The sequence below is a fragment of the Loxodonta africana genome, chromosome 3, assembly GCF_030014295.1.
Source record: "Loxodonta africana isolate mLoxAfr1 chromosome 3, mLoxAfr1.hap2, whole genome shotgun sequence".
Classification (NCBI taxonomy): domain Eukaryota; kingdom Metazoa; phylum Chordata; class Mammalia; order Proboscidea; family Elephantidae; genus Loxodonta; species Loxodonta africana.
Window position 1 is genome coordinate 25213134 of NC_087344.1, and position 18530 is coordinate 25231663.

Below are 18530 nucleotides of genomic sequence, written 5' to 3' on the forward strand. Positions count from 1 at the left end.
CAATACAGGAGAGGTCAGCACAACTGGACTAAACCAAAAGCAAAGAAGTTTCCTGAATAAACTGAACGCTTCAAAGGCCAGCGTAGCAGGGGCAGGGGTTTGGGGACCATGGTTTCAGGGGACATCTAATTCAATTGGCATAATAAAATCTATTAAGAAAACATTCTGCATCCAACTTTGGAGAGTGGCGTCTGGGGTCTTAAACGCTAGCAAGTGGCCATCTAAGATGCATCATTTGGTCTAAACACACCTGGAGCAAAGGAGAATGAAGAACACCAAAGACACAAGGTCATTATGAGCCCAAGAGACAGAAAGGGCCACATAAACCAGAGGCTACATCAGCCTGAGAACAGAAGAACTACATGGTGTCTGGCTACAACTGATGACTGCCCTAACAGGGAACACAACAGAGAACCCTTGAAGGAGCAGGACAGCAGTGGGATGCAGACCTCAAATTCTCATAAAAAGACCAGACTTAATAGTCTGACTGAGACTAGAAGGACCCCGGTGGTCATGGTCCCCAGACTTTCTGTTAGCCCAAGACAGGAACTATTCCCAAAGCCAACTCTTCAGACAGGGATTGGACTGGACAGTGGGATAGAAAATGATACTGGTGAGGAGTGAGCTTCTTGGTTCAAGGAGACACATGAGTCTATGTGGGCAGCTCCTGTCTGGAGGGGAGATGAGAGGACATAGGGCGTCAGGAGCTGGCTGAATGGACATGAAAATAGAAGGTGGAAAGAAGGGCTGTGCTGTCTCATTAGGGGGAGAGCAAACAGGAGTATATAACGAGGTGTATATAAATTTTTGTACAAGAGACTGACTTGATTTTTAAACGTTCACTTAAAGCACAACAAAAATTAAGAAGAATAAGTACAGCCAAAATGCTCTTTTGAAGCAAAGATGGCGAGACTTCATCTCACATACTTTGGACATCTTATCAGGAGGGATCGGACACCTTTTGAGGTAAAGCCGATGGTCAGCTAAAGAGTGAGACCCTCAATGACATGGAATGACACACTGGCTACAACAATGAGCTCAAGCTTAACAACTATGAGAAGAGCACAGGATCGACCAGTGTCTTGGTGTTATGAGTCGAACCGACTCTACCGCATTTAACAACAAAGGCATGTACTTGTTCCAACTCGATTCTTAATTCTTCACCTACCTTAAATACCTATAACCATTAAAGTAGGGGGTATATAATCCTCACCATAAACTTACTTTTTGTCGGATAAGCAACACTAAACAAAGTAAAAAAAAAAAAAAAACCCAAACCCATTGCCATCAAGTCGATTTCAACTCATAGCAGCCCTATGGGGCAGAGTAGAACTGCCGCTAGGGTTTTCGAGGAGCAGCTGGTGGATTCCAACTGCCAACCTTTTGCTTAGCAGCCGAGCTCTTATCCGCTACGCAACAGGGCTCATGCTTTAATGAAGCACAGAAAACAAACGGGAGCAGGGCATTTAAACTAAGGCCAACTACCCCGGGCCTTTATGAGACCCGTGACTCTGCATTTCTCACAAACGCCCAGTGAAGCTGACGGTGCTGGTCTGGGAACCACACTTTTGCTCCGCGAGGATTTACAGGATTTTACCTGTTAATGCACCGACAGACACGATACAACCCACGACCGTGCAGAAAACAGCTGTGGTCCGAGAATGCGGATGTGGTGGCCGATTCTCGGACCCAGCGGCGGCAGCGTAAAGACCCAGGTATAGCGTGCCTACCGGAAGTCGTGCGGCTCTGGAGCAGCCCAGGGAGGGCGGAAAACCCAGCACTGCGTAGGAGACCGGTAACAGCGCCCTTACATCCAAGAACAGGAGTAAAGAACAGGAGTACTAGAGCCCAAAGGACGTCTACAGATATGCGACCACCTCACACGAGAACGGCAGCGCGATTAAACATGGCTGCCGAGCAAGGAGGCGCACTTCTGCTTCCGGGTTCTCAGACGCTAGGTGCCAGTGCGGGAGCAGTTCCGTGCACCACCAAGAGGGCTCCACTTAGTGACCGTAGCCTTCGGCGGCTTCCGTTTGGATTTGGGATCTGCTACCTGCTGTCTTTATTTCCTCTGTAGAGAAAAGCTTAGGTTTTCTGAAATTCGTATATAAGCTTAAACGCAATTTCAGGAAGCAAGGATTTCGAAAATTGGAAAAATCTTACCATTCTTTATATAAAACGACCCCTGATGGCGAAGTAGTTGTAGAGCATGGCTTCTAAACAGAAGGTCCGCAGTTCGAATCCAACAGCTACTCCTTGGAAAAACTATGGGGCAGTTCTACTGTGTCCTATAGGGTTGCTGTGTGTCAGAATTGACTGGATGGCAATGGGCTTGGGTTTAGAGAAATAATTCGTTTGCTCCTCATAAATATTTGCCCATATTTAGAATCGTATTAAGTCTGAAGTGCTGGCTTCAGTTCATAGTTTGTCCTCTCTTGCATATCACATTTTTACACAGGAGCAGGGCACCAAATGGGCAAACCCGGTCTCATCTCTCCAAGACCTGAGAAACCTGGAGAGAGAAGTTGTCTAGGGGAAGAGGCAGGCTGATACCAGGCCTTGTGAGGAACAGTGTGCAAATGGTGAAGTACTTTCAAAAATGACAATTATAAACAGCTTTTATTATTTTTAACAGGCATAACACACATATATTAAATTCCACAAAGTAAACTGATCTTAATTGTACAATGTGATTGATTTTTAAATATGCATGCATAAAAACCAACTCTGAGATTCCCCATATTGACGCTTCCCCAAGTGATATTGTCCTTATGACAAACCAGTGTTCTGTTACTCCCAGAGAGAAATTTTGCATATCCTTGGTCTTCATGGAAACCCTGGTGGTGTAGTGGTTAAGTGCTATGGCTGCGAACCAAAAGGTTGGCAGTTCAAATCTGCCAGGCACTCCTTGGAAACTCTATGGGGTAGTTCTACTTTGTCCTACAGGGTCACTATGAGTCGGAATTGACTCGATGGCACTGGGTTTGGTTTTTGGTTTTTTTGGTCTTCATATAAATGGAATCAAATTGCATAAACTCCGTGGTGTCTGACTTTGCCTATTCAACATAATGTCTGTGAGATTTTATCAGTCTTGTTACATACAGTGGAAACCCCGGTGGTGTAGTGGTTAAGTGCTACAGCTGCTAATCAAAATGTCGGCAGTTCACATCCACCAGGTGCTCCTTGGAAACTCTGTGGGGCAGTTCTACTCTGTCATACAGGGTCACTATGAGTCAGAATCGACTTGACAGCAACAGGTTTGGTTTGGTTTTTGGTTGGTTACATACAACAGTAATTTGTTCCTTGTTTGCTGCTATATAGTACTTCATTGTATGCATATACTGCTACATTATAAAAATTAATTACCTATTTTAAGGTATGTAATATAACCTATTACATAACGAATAACCTTTTACAAATAGCCACTGCCATCAATTTTCCTGAATGCTGGACATGCCAACATCACAAAGCTCCAAATGAAAAAAACCTTTGCGCAATTCCCATCTCTTCCAATCAGACCTTGAGGAATTGCAGCAGGTGGCATTTCCACTGGCATTTCCATGGATAATTAACCTTAAAAAAATCAACCTGTGACTTTCCCTGTGTCCCTCTTTCCCAAAAAAAGAACCAATTATAACAACCTATTATTTGTTATGATTGACTGTGAGGATCATAACAAATTATGGATAACATTGTGAAGAATAGAAATTTCAGAACAATAATTGTTGTCATACAGAACCTGTATACAGATCAAGAGGCAGTCATTCTAACAGAACAAGGGGATATTGCATGGTTTGAAATCAATAAAGGAGGAGGTGGGCCCAAGATGGCGGAGTAGTCATATGCTTCCACTGATCCCTCTTACAACAAAGACCCGATAAAACAAGTGAAATGATTATATTTATGACAAGCTAGGAGCCCTGAACATCAAAGGAAAACTTAAAAACAGACTGAGTGGCAAGGGGAGGGAGAAAGCGTTCAAAAGCATAGAGGAGTTGCCAGATCTCAATCGCCGGGAACCCTCAGGCCACATTACCGGGAGCAACTGCAGCAGGCTGGCAGTAGTGTTCCAGCTGCAGTTTCCTCAGGGAGAGACAGCCAGCTGCACAGCCTGCTCACACCTCCAGAACCAGAGAAGAACAGTGCTCTTGGGAAAAGCCGAGTAATTGCATGTATTTTACCACACCCCCAACCCCCAGGCCATCTTCGATGGCTGTTGATTTCCCTGAGCCTGAGATAGGTCCTGCTGAGCATCCTGAGCCATTCTCCCATCCTTGGAGAAAGAATAAACTCACAATTGGAGAAAAACATAATCTGTCAGTTCTACTAACATGGGGAGCTCAGATCAGAAGCAGCTTCTGTTCAGGCATAAAACGTCCATGAACTTAGAATACCTTCCCTCCCCCACCACCCCACATGGACCTGTGTGGGCCTATTTCAGGGGAATAGGCCCTTGTTGGCAGATTGCAACAGTTTCAGCTGTGCAGCAGAGAGGTGGGTGTTGAAATGTTTGACACTACTTTGCCTATTAAACAGGGTCTTCACCTACCCATATCAGGGGCCTAAGGACAGATGGCTCACCCACATCACCCAGGCACCCATGACAGAGGTCCAAGGATAACCGGTACCTCCCAGTCCTTACAACCAAAAGCATTGGGTGCCCATGGTCCGTCTTCAGAACCCACCCACCTGTGCACTCTAGGGAACAGGGACGTGCTTCCCTCAGAGACACTTGGGGGATGGTTGTCAGCCCTCTGCCTTGTTCAGAGTGTGACCCCTGCTGCAACCAAATAATTGTACCTACACCAAAAACCCTTGCCCTTCTAAGACTGTAGGACAGAGCCTGTACCACACACTTGATCACCAACTACCTGGACACCTGAGCTGAATCCATACAAGAAAAGTGAATGGACTTCTGGGCTCATATACATGATAACAGCTCTAGCCATCTGATGACAGGAAGTCAGAGCTTCAAAGGCAAAAAATAATCAAGCTAGCTCACTCAAGCAACCTATTTGGGCATATCAAAACAAAATAAAGCAAGAAGCTAGGATACAGTAAGCAAACATAAAATAAACTAATATAATAACTTATAAATGGCTCAGAGACAACAGTCGATATCAAATCACATAAAGAGGCAGATCATGATCGCTTCAACAAGCTCTCAAAACAAAGAATCGAGGGATCCTCTGGACAAAGGATGCAGAACACAAAAGATTAATATACAGAACTCTTCAAGACATCAGGAACAACATCAGGAAGATCAGGCAATATGCAGAACAAGCCAAGGAACACACACATAAAGCAGCTGAGGAAGTTAAAAAGGTTATTCAAGAACATAATGAAAAATTTAATAATATGCAAGAATCCATAGTGAGACAGCAATCAGAAATTCAGAAAATTAAAAATAAAATGACAGAATTAGACAATTCATTAGAAACTGCGAGGAGCAGAATTGAGCAAGTGGAAGGCAGAATTAGTGAGATTGAAGATAAAACACTTGGCACCAATATATCTGAAGTAAAATCAGATAAAAATATTAAAAAAAATGAAGAAACCCTAAAAAACATGTGGGACTCTAGCAAGAGAAATAACCTAAGAGTGACTGGAGTACCAGAACAGGGAGTGATAACAGAAAATAAAGAGAATTGTTGAAGATTTGTTGGGAGAAAACTTTCCTGATATCTTGAAAGATGATACGATATCTATCCAAGATGCTCATCGAACTCCACATGAGGTAGATCTTAAAAGAAAGTCACCAAGACATATTATAATCAAACTTGCCAAAACCAAAGATAAAGAGAGAATTTTAAGAGCAGCTAGGGGTAAATGAAAAGTCACCTACAAAGGAGAGTCAATAAGAATAAGCTCAGACTACTCAGCACAAACCATGCAGGCAAGAAGGCAATGTGATGACTTATAAAAAGCATTGAGGGAAAAAAATTGCCAGGAAAGAATCATACATCCAGCAAAACTGTCTCTGAAATATGAAGGTGAAATTAGGACATTTCCAGATAAACAGAAGTTTAGGGAATTTGTAAAAACCAAACGAAAACTACAAGAAATACTAAAGGGAGATCTCTGTTTAGAAAATCAATAATATCAGATATCAGCCCAACACTAGAACACAAGACAGAGTGACTAGATGTAAACCCAGACAGGGAAACCACAAAAATAAATCAAGATAAAAAAATGCTCAAAACAGGGAAACAGCGATGTCATTATGTAAAAGAAGACAACATTAAAATGATAAAGAAGGGTGAAGAAATGTAGACATAGATCTTTCATATCTAGAGAAGGACAAAACAATATAAAGAAATAAAAGTTAGGTTGAAACTTAGAAAAATAGGGTTAAATATTAAGGTAACCACAAAGGAGACTAATAATCCTACTCATGAAAATAAAATACAAGGAAAAAATAGAGACTCAGCAGAAACAAAATTAACAACAATGAATAAGAAGAAAAGAAAATATATAAAGATAAACTACTCAGAACAAAAAATTAAGTGGGAAAAAGAAACTCAACAACACATAAAAAAAAAGACATCAAAATGATAGCACTAAACTCATATCTATCCATAATTAAACTGAATGTAAATGGACTAAATGCACCAATAAAGAGACAGAGAGTGGCAGAATGGATAAAAAAAAGATCCATCTACATGCTACCTACAAGAGACACAGACTTAGAGACACAAACAAACTAAAACTCAAAGGATGTAAAAAAATATATCAAACAAACAACAATCACAAAAGAGCAGGAGTGGCAATGTTAATTTTTTTTTAAACAGGCTTAATTCACTTTATTTTTTTTGTATAAAAACCACTATGAGGTGGCCACACCTGGAGCTTGGATCCTCTGCACAGAGTCTCTGGTGTGAGTCTTTACCAGGTGGTCAGTGAGTTCCTGGTAGGGAGACTCGCTGAACACAGTCTCTTTCCAGAGCTCAGGGGTGAGATAGCTATAGGTCTTGGAGACGGCATCAAAGGTGGCCTTAGCGAAGTTGCCCAGGGTGGCAGTGCAGCCCCTGGCTGAGGTGTAGCAGTCATCGATTCCAGCCATCATCAACAGTTTCTTGGGCACAAGGGCTGGGACTATGCCAGTGCCCCTGGGTGCAGGGATGAGGCGCACCAGCACAGAGCCACAGCGGCCACTCACCTTATAGGGAACACTATGGGGCTCGCCTATCTTGTTGCCCCAGTAGCCTCGCTGCACAGGGACACTGGAGAGCTTTGCCAAAATGATGGTCCCACGGATGGTGGTGGCCATTTCCTTGGAACAATTCACACCTAGGCCAACGTGGCTGTTGTAGTCCCCAGTGGCAACAAATGCCTTGAATCTGGTCCATTGGCCAGCACGCGTCTGGTTCTGCACAGGCATGATTTTCAAAACCTCATCCTTGAGGGCCATCCCCAAGAAGAAGTCAATGATCTTGGACTCCTTGATGGGCAGGGAGAAGAGATAGATCTCCTCCAGGGACTTGATCTTCACGTCCTTGACCAGGCAGCCCAGCATGGTGACGGGAAGCCACTCCTTATCTTCGGCTTTGCCTCCATGAGCTCCGCAGCTTTGGCCCCGGCCATGGCCATGGCCACGACCTTGGCCCCACAGGCCACTACAAAACCCTCCGCGGAAACCACCACGGGTTCCCATTCCCGGGCGCCCGGAGCCTCCAGGCCCTCCCACTGCACCGGCATCATCCGCCATTTCGTGTTTTCTTGGAGAAAAAGTGGCAATATTAATTTTTGATGAAATAGACTTTAAAGTTAAATCCACCACAAAGGATAAGGAAGGACACTACATAATGATTAAAGGGACAATAAACCAGGAGGATATAACTGTATTAAATATTTATCCACCCAATGACAGGGCTGCAAGATACATAAAACAAACTCTAACAGCATTGAAAAGTGAGATAGACAGCTCCACAATAACAGTAGGAGACTTGAACACACCACTTTCAGTGAAGGACAGAACATCCAGAAAGAAGCTCAATAAAGACATGGAAGATCTAAATGCCACAATCAACCAACTTGACCTCAAAGACGTATAAAGAACACTCCACCCAACAGCAGCCAAGTATATTTTCTTTTCCAACACACACGGAACATGCTCTAGAATAGATCACATATTAGGTCAAAAAGCAAGCCTTAACAGAATCCAAAACACTGAAATATTACAAAGCATCTTCTCTGACCATAAAGCCATAAAAGCAGAAATCAATAACATAAAAAGCAGGGAAAAGAAATCAAACACATGGAAACTGAACAACATGCTGCTCAAAAATGACTGGGTTATGGAAGAAATTCAGGACAGAATAAAGAAATTCATAAAATCCAATGAGAATGAAAACACTTCCTATCAGAACCTTTGGGACACAGCTAAAGCAGTGCTCAGAGGTCAATTTATAACAATAAATGCACACATCTCAAAAGAAGAAAGGGCTAAAATCAAAGAATTATCCCTACAACTTGAACGAATAGAAAGAGAACAACAAAAGAAACCCTCAGGCTCCAGAAGAAAGCAAAAAATAAAAATTAGAGCAGAATTAAATGAAATAGAGAACGTCATATGCATGTGAAAGCTGGACAATGAATACGGAAGATGAAGAAGAATTGACACCTTTGAATTGTGGTGTTGGCGAAGAATATTGAATATACCATGGACTGACAAAAGAATGAACAAATCTGTCTTGGAGGAAGTGCAACCAGAATGCTCCTTAGAAGCAAGGATGGCGAGATTGCATCTTACATACTTCGGACATGTCGTCAGGAGAGAATCAGTCACTGGAGAAGGACAACATGCTTGGCAAAGTACAGGGGCAGTGGAAAAGAAGAAGACCCTCAATGAGATGGACTGACACAGTGGCTGCAACAACGAGCTCAAGCATAACAATGATTGTAACGATGGTGCAGGACCAGACAGCGTTTCATTCTGTTGTGCATAAGGTCACTGTGAGTCGGAACTGACTCGACGGCACCTAACAATGACAGAGAACAGAAAAACAATTGAAAGACTTAAAAAGACCAAAAGCCGGTTCTCTGAAAAAAAAAGAACAAAATTGATAAACCATTGGCCAAACTGACAAAAGAAAAATAGGAGAGGAAACAAATAGCCTGAATAAGAAATGAGATGAGTGATATCACAACAGAACCAACTGAAATTAAAAGAATCATATCAGGTGAATAGAAAAATTGTACTCTAACAAATTTGAAAACAGAAGAAATGGATGAATTTCTAGAAACACACTACCTATCTAAACTAACACAAACAGAGGCAGAACAACTACATAAACCCGTAACAAAAGAAGATATTGAAAAGGTAATAATAATAAAAAAATCTCCCCCAAAAAAAAGCCCTGCCCCTGACAGTTCACTGGAGAGTTCTACCAAACCGTCAGAGAATAGTTAACACCACTACTAAAGGTATTTCAGAGTATAGAAAAGGACAGAATACTCCCAAACTAATTCTACGAAGCCAGCATATCCCTGCTACCAAAAACCAGATAAAGACACCACACAAAAAAAGAAAATTACAGACTTATATCCCTCATGAACTTAGATGCTAAAATCCTCAACAAAATTCTAGCCAATAGAATTCAACAACATATCAAAAAATAATTCACCATGACCAAGTGGGATTCATACCAGGTATGCAAGGATGGTTCAACATTAGAAAAATACTTAATGTAATCCATCATATAAATAAAACAAAAGACAAGAACCACATGATCTTATCAATTGACAGAGAAAAGCCGTTTGACAAAGTTCAACACCCATTCATGATAAAAACTCTCAGCAAAATTGGAATAGAAGGAGAATTCCTCAACATAATAAAGGGCACTTATACAAAGCCAACAGCCAACATCATCCTAAATGGAGAGAGTCTGAAAGCATTCCCCTAGAGATAGGGAACCAGACAAGGATGCCCTTTATCACCACTCTTATTCAACATTGTGCTGGAGGTCCTAGCCAGAGCAATTAGGCTAGATAAAGAAATAAAGGGCATACAGATTGGTAAGGAAGAAGTAAAAGTATCTATTTGAAGATGACATGATCTTATACACAGACAACCCTAAAGAATCCTCAAAAAAACTACTGAAACTAATACGAGTTCAGCAGTATCAGGATACAAGATAAACATACAGAAATCAGTTGTATTCCTCTACACCAACAAAAAGAACATGGAAGAGGAAATCACCAAATCAATACCATTTACAGTAGCCCCCAAAAAGATAAAATACTTAGAAATAAATCTTACCAGACATGTAAAAACATAAAGAAAACTACAAGACAGTACTGCAAGAACAAAAAGAGACCTACATAAGTGGAGAAACATACCTTGCTCATAGATAGGAACACTTTACATTGTAAAAATTTCTATTCTACCAAAAGAAACCTACAGATACAATGCAATTCTGATCCAAATTCCAACTACATTTTTTAATGAAATGGAGAAATGAATCACCAACTTCATATGGAAGTGAAAGTGGCCCCAGATAAGTAAAGCATTACTGAAAAAGAAGGTCAAAGTGGGAGGCCTCACACTACCTGATTTTAGAACCTATTATACTGCCGCAGTAGTCAAAACAGCCTGGTACTGGTACAACAACAGATACATAGACCAATGAAACTGAATTGAGAATCCAGACATAAATCCATCCATATATGAGCAGCTGATGTTTGACAAAGGCCCAAAGTCTGTAAAATGGGGAAAAGACAGTCTCTTTAACAAATGGTGCTGGCATACCTGGATATCCATCTGCAAAAACTGAAAAAAGACCTATACCTCACACCATGCTCAAAAACTAACTCAAAATGGATTAAAGACCTAAATATAAAGCCTAAAATGATAAAGATCATGGAAGAAAAAATGAGGACAACACTAGAAGCCCTAATACATGGCATAAACAGTATACGAAACATTACTAACAATGCACAAACACCAGAAGAGAAACTAGATGACTGGGAGCTCCTAAAAATCAAACTCCTATGCTCATCCGAAGACTTCACCAAAAGAGTAAAAAGATTACCTACAGACTGGGAAAACGTTTTTAGCTATGACATTTCCAATCAGTGCCTGATCTCTAAAATCTACATGATATGCAAAAACTCAAGTACAAAAAGACAAATAATCCAATTAAAAAGTGGGCAAAGGATATGAACAGGCACTTCGCTAAAGAAGACGTTCAGGTAGCTAACAGATACATGAGGAAATGCTCACGATCATTAGCTCAGGATCATTAGCCATTAGAGAAATGCAAACCAAAACTACAATGAGATTCCATCTTACTCCAACAAGGCTGGCATTAATCCAAAACACACAAAATAATAAAAGTTGGAGAGGTTGTAGCGAGACTGGAACACTTATACACTGCTGGTGGGAATGTGAAATGGTACAACCACTTTGGAAATTGATTTGGCACTTCCTTAAAAAGCTAGAAATAGAACTACCATACAATCCAGCAATCCTACTCCTTGGAATATGTCCTAGAGAAATAAGGGCCTTTACACGAACAGATATATGCACACCCATGTTCACTGAAGCACTGTTTACAACAGCAAAAAGATGGAAGCAACCAAGGTGCCCATCAAAGGATGATGGATAAATAAATTATGGTATATTCACACAATGGAATACTATGCATTGATAAAGAACAATGATGAATCCGTGAAACATTTCATAACACGGAGGAATCTGGAAGGCATTATGCTGACTGAAATTAGCCAGTTGCAAAAGGACAAATACTGTATGAGACTGGTATTATAAGAACTCAAGAAATAGTTTAAACAGAGAAGAAAATATTCTTTGATGGTTACGATAGTGGGGAGAGAGGGAGGGAGCAGGGTATTCACTAATTAGATAGTAGACAAGAATTATTTTAGGTGAAAGGAAAGACAACACACAATACGGAAGAGGTCAGCACAACTGGACTAAACCAAAAGCAAAGAAGTTTCCTGAATAAACTGTACACTTTGAAGGCCAGCGTAGCAGGGACAGGGTTTGGGGACCATGGTTTCAGGGGACATCTAGGTCAATTGGCATAATAAAATCTATTAAGAAAACATTCTGCATCCCACTTTTAAGAGTGGCCTTGAGTTGCAATATTGAAGGATTCTATGTGAAAATATTAAACGATGCAGGCAGCATCAAAAGAAGGTGGATGGAATACACGGAGTCACTATACCAAAAAGAATTGGTCGACCTTCGGCCATTTCAGGAGTTAGCAGATGATCAGGAACTGATGGTACTGAAGAAAGACGTCCAAGTTGCACTGGAGGCATTGGCAAAAAACAAGCCTCCAGGAACTGATGGAATACCAATTGAGATGTTTCAACAAATAGATGCAGTGCCGGAAGTGCTCATTCGTCTATGCCAAGAAATGTGGAAAATAGCAACCTGGACAAGTGACTGGAAGAGATCCATATTTATGCCTATTACCAGGAAAGGTGATCCAAAAGAGTGCAGAAATTAGGCAACAATATCATTAATATCAAACGCAAGTAGGTTTTGCCGAAGATCATTCAAAAGTGCCTGCAGCATTATCTTGACAGAAAACTGCCAGAAACTCAACCTGGATTCAGAATAGGACTTGGAACCAGGGATATCATTGCTGATGTCAGATGGATCCTGGCTGAATGCAAAGAATATCAGAAGGATGTTTATCAGTGTTTTATTGACTATGCAAAGGATCACAAGTGATGGATAACATTACGAAGAATGGGAATTCCAAAACACTTAATTTTGCCCATGAGGAAACTATACATGGATCAAAAGGCAGTCATTCGAACAGAAAAAAAGGGATACTGTGTGGTTTAAGGTCATTTTATATGCTAGCAAATAATCCAAGAAGCTAGATCATATGAAGAAGAACAAGGCATCAGGATTGGAGGAAGACTCATTAACAACCTGTTTTATGTAGATGACACAACCTTGCTTGCTGAAAGTGAAGAGAACTTGAAGCACTTACTGATGAAGATCAAAGACTACAGCCTTCAATATGGATTACACCTCAGCATAAAGAAAACAAAAATCCTCAGAACTGGACCAACGAACATCATGATAAATGGAGAAAGATTGAAGTCGTCAAGTATTTCATTTTACTTGGATCCACAATCAACACCCATGGAAGCAGCAGGCAATAAATCAATACACTTTTGTTAAGTATCTACTACATACCAGATATGGAGATAAAAATATATTCAGGACCCGGTTGTACCCTTGAAGAGCTCAGGGTTGGTGGTGGAGACAGGGGCCAATTCAGTGTGATAAGTGTGTTAATAGAGATTTGAGAGAAGTATCACAAGATGGCCTAACTACCTGAGGAAATATATGGGACGTTTTGCAGAGAAAATGGTGTGTGAGTTTGTTCTTGAAGAGTGAGTCTGCCAAGAGAAAGGGACTGCATAAGGCATCCAAAGTGATAAGAAGAGTGTGACAAGGTCAGGGAGCATTGAAAGAAGCGTGTAATCGGGGTAGAGTTGCAGATGTAGTAAATAAAAACAGAGGTGTCCAGTTACACTTGCACTTCTGATAAAAAACAAATAATTTTTAGTGTAAGTCTATCCCACAGACCAGGAAGAGGCAAGGCATTTCAAGTGGTTGGAACATGGTTGGATGCAGAAAAGTAGCAGAGATGAGTATGTGAGTGTGCTAGGACCAGGTTATGAGATCCGAAGCGAGGATAAGAATCTGCTCTGTAGACGTGCTCACAGAAGGCTGTTTAAAGAATAATTATAGAATACTTGATGAGAAGTAAAAAATACACACAGGAATTAATGTATTCCTTTTCGTCTTTAGTTTATTAACAATAAATGTAGAATCCTAGTTGTGTGGGTGGAATAGTTATTTATTCTTAATACTTATTAATTCCATTTGAGTAAGTCTTTTTCACCATCTCCTTGATGTTGATTCTAAGTTGCCTTTCTAGGGTGTTCTGTTGAAGAGGGAATAAGTACATTTTGTTGCATATATTGAGTTCTTATTAATATTACAGCCCGAAGCCACATTTTGATTGTTGACAATATTGGAATTAATAGCACATGTGTGATCAACCTAGAGTCTTTGCATTGTTTAAGCTATTTTCCAGATGTAGTAGACACAGGTTGTCTATCTTTCCTTTCCTCTCTTTGTGTTAATGGTTTCACCTCATCCAGTGTTGACAATATCATCACAGAAATGGCTTATGGCAACAGACCAGAGCTGTCATGATTGTTCTTGTAACCTTAAACTCAGGAGCTGTCAGTACTCAAGATTCTCTGTTGTACTGGCTAGAAAATCAGAAGAAGCCAGATAACATGAGAAAGAGAGCGTGAACACGATGTGTGTGAAGCAATTCAGTTATGGTGAGGAGAGAGTAAGAGAGAGAAGGAAAGCCCATCAGTAGTCCAATTCCTGGATCCATCATGAACCCAAGGTTTTGGTTCCATTTTTATCTTGGGTTTGGTGAGTTTCCCCTTTATCTTCTGATAAATTTTCATTTATGCTTAAGATCACAAGAGTATTAATATTAATACTCAATATTAATACTAACAAGAATATTAATAATAAACCAGATCACTAGAGTTGTATTGAAAATCACTGTGATTATCATCAATAGAAGATATTTTTCTAATCACCGGCTAGTGTGATTAGAAAAGGAGTGGGGTATTTACTGTCTAGGGCAAAGTTTATCATGGAACTCCATGCAGATAGGAAGCATGGTTTCTATTAAACTGAGTGTGCATTGTTGCACATAACAAAGTCCCCAGGCACATGGTTTCTCCTTGTTGCCTACTGCTAGTGTAGGGATGCTCTAGGAAAAAGCCCATGGGGGTAATTTGAAGCAGGTTTATTTTGGTTGACCGGGTAGTTACTTTGTGGTACTTTTAACACTACACTACTCGGTGTTACCCAAAGAATGTCTGTGAAACTACTAATGAGACCATGAAAAAAAAGAAGGGGATAAGGTTCTGTGGTTCAGTCATGTTTGGTTTAAGTAAACCTCTCTGCAATACCTCTCAGAGCCTTTACGATACTAATACCCATTGTGAATTTCCAAGAGGTAGATAGTTGCTCTAGTATTTCCTAAACTCACTTTACCACTGAGTGCCTGTGGAGGAATAAATAGGTGGAGGACAGGATATTTTTAGGGCAGGGAAAGTATTCTAAATGGTACTGCATTGGTGGTCATATGACATGCATTTGTCAAAACCCACATACCTGTACCCAGGAAGTTGAACCCTAATGTAAACTATGGCCTTTAGTTACTAATAATGTATCAAGGCTGTTACATTGACAGTAACAAGTGTACCAGACTAATGAAAACCAAAAAACCAAACCTGTTGCTATGGAGTCAATTCTGACTCATGGTGACTCCATGTGTTAAGGGTAGAGCTGTTCCATAGGGCTTTCTTCGCCACCATCTTTACAGAAGCAGATTGACAGGCCTTTCTTCCACAGCACCACTGGGTTGGTTCAAACTGCTAACCTTAGAGGCAGGGCAAGTGCCTGAGCCCCAAAGGAGGCATCAGCAACATCAATCCTCTTGTCCCATGCCCCAGCCCTGGGTCCCAGAGTAGACTAAGGTCTCCCGTCCTTTACCTCTCCTCCTGTCCTGCACAACAGCCTGGTACTCCTAGGGGTCCAGGATGACATAACCTGTTTGCATAAAAGGGTGGGGGACAGGGTACCTCACCAAGAAGCCCCTCTCTGCCCTGCGTTGCCTCCTGCAATGCATTTATCCTGGGATCAAAAGACAATGAAGAGAATCTGGAAGGGGGAGCATATGGTGCATTTAGGCCTCTGTAAAGACTTTTAATCTAAGAAAAATATTATGGCACTGGAGGGTTTTCACAGAGAATTGATGCGATCTAACAGAATCATTGTGTTTTAAAAAAAAGTGCGTAGGGGAACAAGGACAGAAGTTGTTAGGGACTTGGAAATATTGCCGTAATCCAGGTGAGTGGTGATGGTAGATTAAACCAGAGTTGCGGCAGCAAAGGTGGGAAGAAGAAAGTGTACCTGGAACTGTCAGCTTGTACGTGCTGAATTAACAATCAATTGGTCTGATTTGGATCCCTGGTGGCACAATGGTTAGGAATTTTGGCTGCTAACCAAAAGGTCAGCAGTTTGCGTCCATCAGCTGCTCCTTGGAAACCCTACCGTCTCCTATAGGGTCACTATGAGTTGGAACTGACACCATGGTAATGGGTTTGGTTTGGTTTTGGTTTGGTCTGATTTATGATAGGCTGCCAGTAAGGCACTCTCTGCCCACCAGGATCAGTGTAACCTCACCTCTTTTCTACCAACTTCTCCTGTCAGACCCTATCTTCCAGCTAATACCAGCAGGTTCAAGTAGCAGAGGCAAAGGAGAATAAAAGATTTATATTAATAAATATTGAACTAAAAGAGATAATACAGAAGAAGATAAGGCCATCAATTCATGAGTCTTAGTTGGAAGCAACAAACACCAATTCAGGTTGATTTCAACAGGAAACAAATTTATGATGATGACATTGGGCAGATCGGAAACTCGCCAGAATGACCGGAGAACCAAGTTTTATAAGACACAGCTAGGATCAATGCCCGCAACCACATGGCACAACTCATCCAGTGAGGACAACACTACCACCACCATCAAGCAAAAGGCTCTCCAGTTTGCACCACCACCACCTCTAGCACTGCACACTAGATACCTCCCCTAGCACGGTTGACACTTCTGGCCTAGGAACTCACTTGGGATGATGGTTCCCAGCCCCTACCTCTTTGAGTCAATGGCTCCTGCTTCTACTAATCCATGCCCTAGCTCCAATGGAGTACAGGAAAGCAAATGTTTGGTATTTTCATTTCTCATTGAGTGAGGCTTTATTTGCTTTCCACTATGCTTTTTTTTATGTCTATTAAGGTTGGGGAAATCAAAAATATACAAGGGAATTCAGATGCTTAAGTGGACCAAAAAATATCACACGTATCCACAAAAAAAGTCTATCAGGTTGTTACCAATGAAGGTCCTATGATTGATTATACAATTATCAGATCAATTTTCTTCTGTGGCTCTCAACCACACTACCAGAAGAAAATTCCAAAAGAAAGTTACAAAAATAGTCTATTATTTCAGCAAATGATTTCGCTTCCTGAGGGAACTATCAGCAATGAAAAGAGTTATTTGCATAATGTTTTAATACTATTGTAAACAACATGGTAATTTTTTTTTTGCTTTGTAATTTATCTTGGGAACATTTATTCACTTGCACATCCATGTGGTTTTTAGATTGCTTTCTAATAACATCTTTCTACGCCAGGGTGTCTGCATCATATACTTTTACCACAAAAACACGTTAACAAAACAATTTACTTTTTGTAATTACCCAGTCTCTTTTCTTTTGCTTACTCCCACAGATTTTGAGCTTGGTAGTGATAATTTTGAAAAGATTTAAAGTTTACTTGCTTTTAACAATATAAAGATACAGTGATTCTTCTAGGATTCTACAGTATGGTAAATTTAGATCTGTCATTACCATATTTTATTTAAATTTATGGAAGTTTTTAAAAAATTTTTGATTCTGCTTTAAATGAAAGTTTACAAATCAAGTGAGTCTCTCATACAAAAATTTATATACACCTTGCTATATACTCCTAATTGCTCTCCCCCTAATCAGACAGCACACTCCTTCCCTCCACTATTTTCATGTCCATTTGGCCAGCTTCTGACCTCCACTGCCCTCTCATTTCCTCTCCAGACAGGAGATGTCAACATAGTCTCATGTGTCTACTTGATCCAAGAAGCTCATTCTTCACCAGTATCATTTTCTATCCCATAGTCCAGTCCAATCTGTCTGAAGAGTTGGCTTTGGGAATGATTCCTGTCTTGGGCTAACAGAAGGTCTGGGGACCATGATCTCCGGGGTCCTTCTAGCCTCAGTCGGACCATTAAGTCTGGTCTTTTTACAAGAATTTGGGGTCTGCATCCCATTGCTGTCCTGCTCCCTCAGGGGTTCTCTGTTGTGTTCCCTGTCAGGACAGTCATCGGTTGTAGCCGGGCACCACCTAGTTCTTTTGGTCTCAGGCTGATGTAGTCTCTGGCTTATGTGGTCTTTTCTGTCTCTTGGGCTCACAATTACCTAGTGTCTTTGGTGTTCTTCAATAAAATTTTTATGAAACAAAATGTTTACGTGCTCGATAGATTACACTAGAACACTGACAATGTCATCTGTCATCACTCTTGATTTAGCTGAATAAACCCTGGAAATTTCCAGGTTGTCAAACAAATAAATTACCTTTGGGTTTCACTTAGTCTGAGATGCACCCAGGAGAATAAGCAAATAACCATTTGAATAATATTAGCTCTTATAATCATTGATTCCATTTTTGTGGGCTACAAACATAAGTAGATTTATATAAGAGCATTTGTAAGAAACTTCAGAAAGACATGGGGTAATAAAACTGAAATGATAGTGGAAATACTTTTACAACTCTACCTGTGAACGCCATAATGAATTTTATATTATTTTATAATTTTCCTTAGTTTTTCCTGATGTGTATAGTTGGG

The 18530-nt window shown here is 40.7% G+C and overlaps 2 protein-coding genes across 4 annotated transcripts in view; both read right to left on the bottom strand.

The window, feature by feature from the left end:
- LOC100663987 (zinc finger protein 883-like) overlaps positions 1 to 1938 on the bottom strand; it is a 47489-nt gene extending 45551 nt beyond the window's left edge. For 2 of the 3 annotated variants that reach the window (XM_010593317.3, XM_064280708.1), the window contains exon 1: positions 1731 to 1938. The gene's annotated coding sequence lies outside the window, so the exon portion shown is untranslated. The remainder of the gene's footprint in view (positions 1 to 1730) is intronic. The other variant, XM_010593316.3, reaches the window with a different exon arrangement.
- A 1365-nt stretch (positions 1939 to 3303) lies between these two features.
- LOC100657648 (small ribosomal subunit protein uS5-like) lies at positions 3304 to 7708 on the bottom strand. Its single transcript, XM_064280714.1, has one exon. The coding sequence runs from the start codon at positions 7706 to 7708 to the stop codon at positions 6827 to 6829; it is 882 nt and encodes a 293-aa protein (XP_064136784.1). The 3' UTR covers positions 3304 to 6826.
- Positions 7709 to 18530: the final 10822 nt, after the last annotated feature.

Excerpts from the sequence above, each read along its gene's own strand:
- LOC100657648 (XM_064280714.1), bottom strand. The coding sequence starts at position 7,708 with ATGGCGGATGATGCCGGTGCAGTGGGAGGGCCTGGAGGCTCCGGGCGC.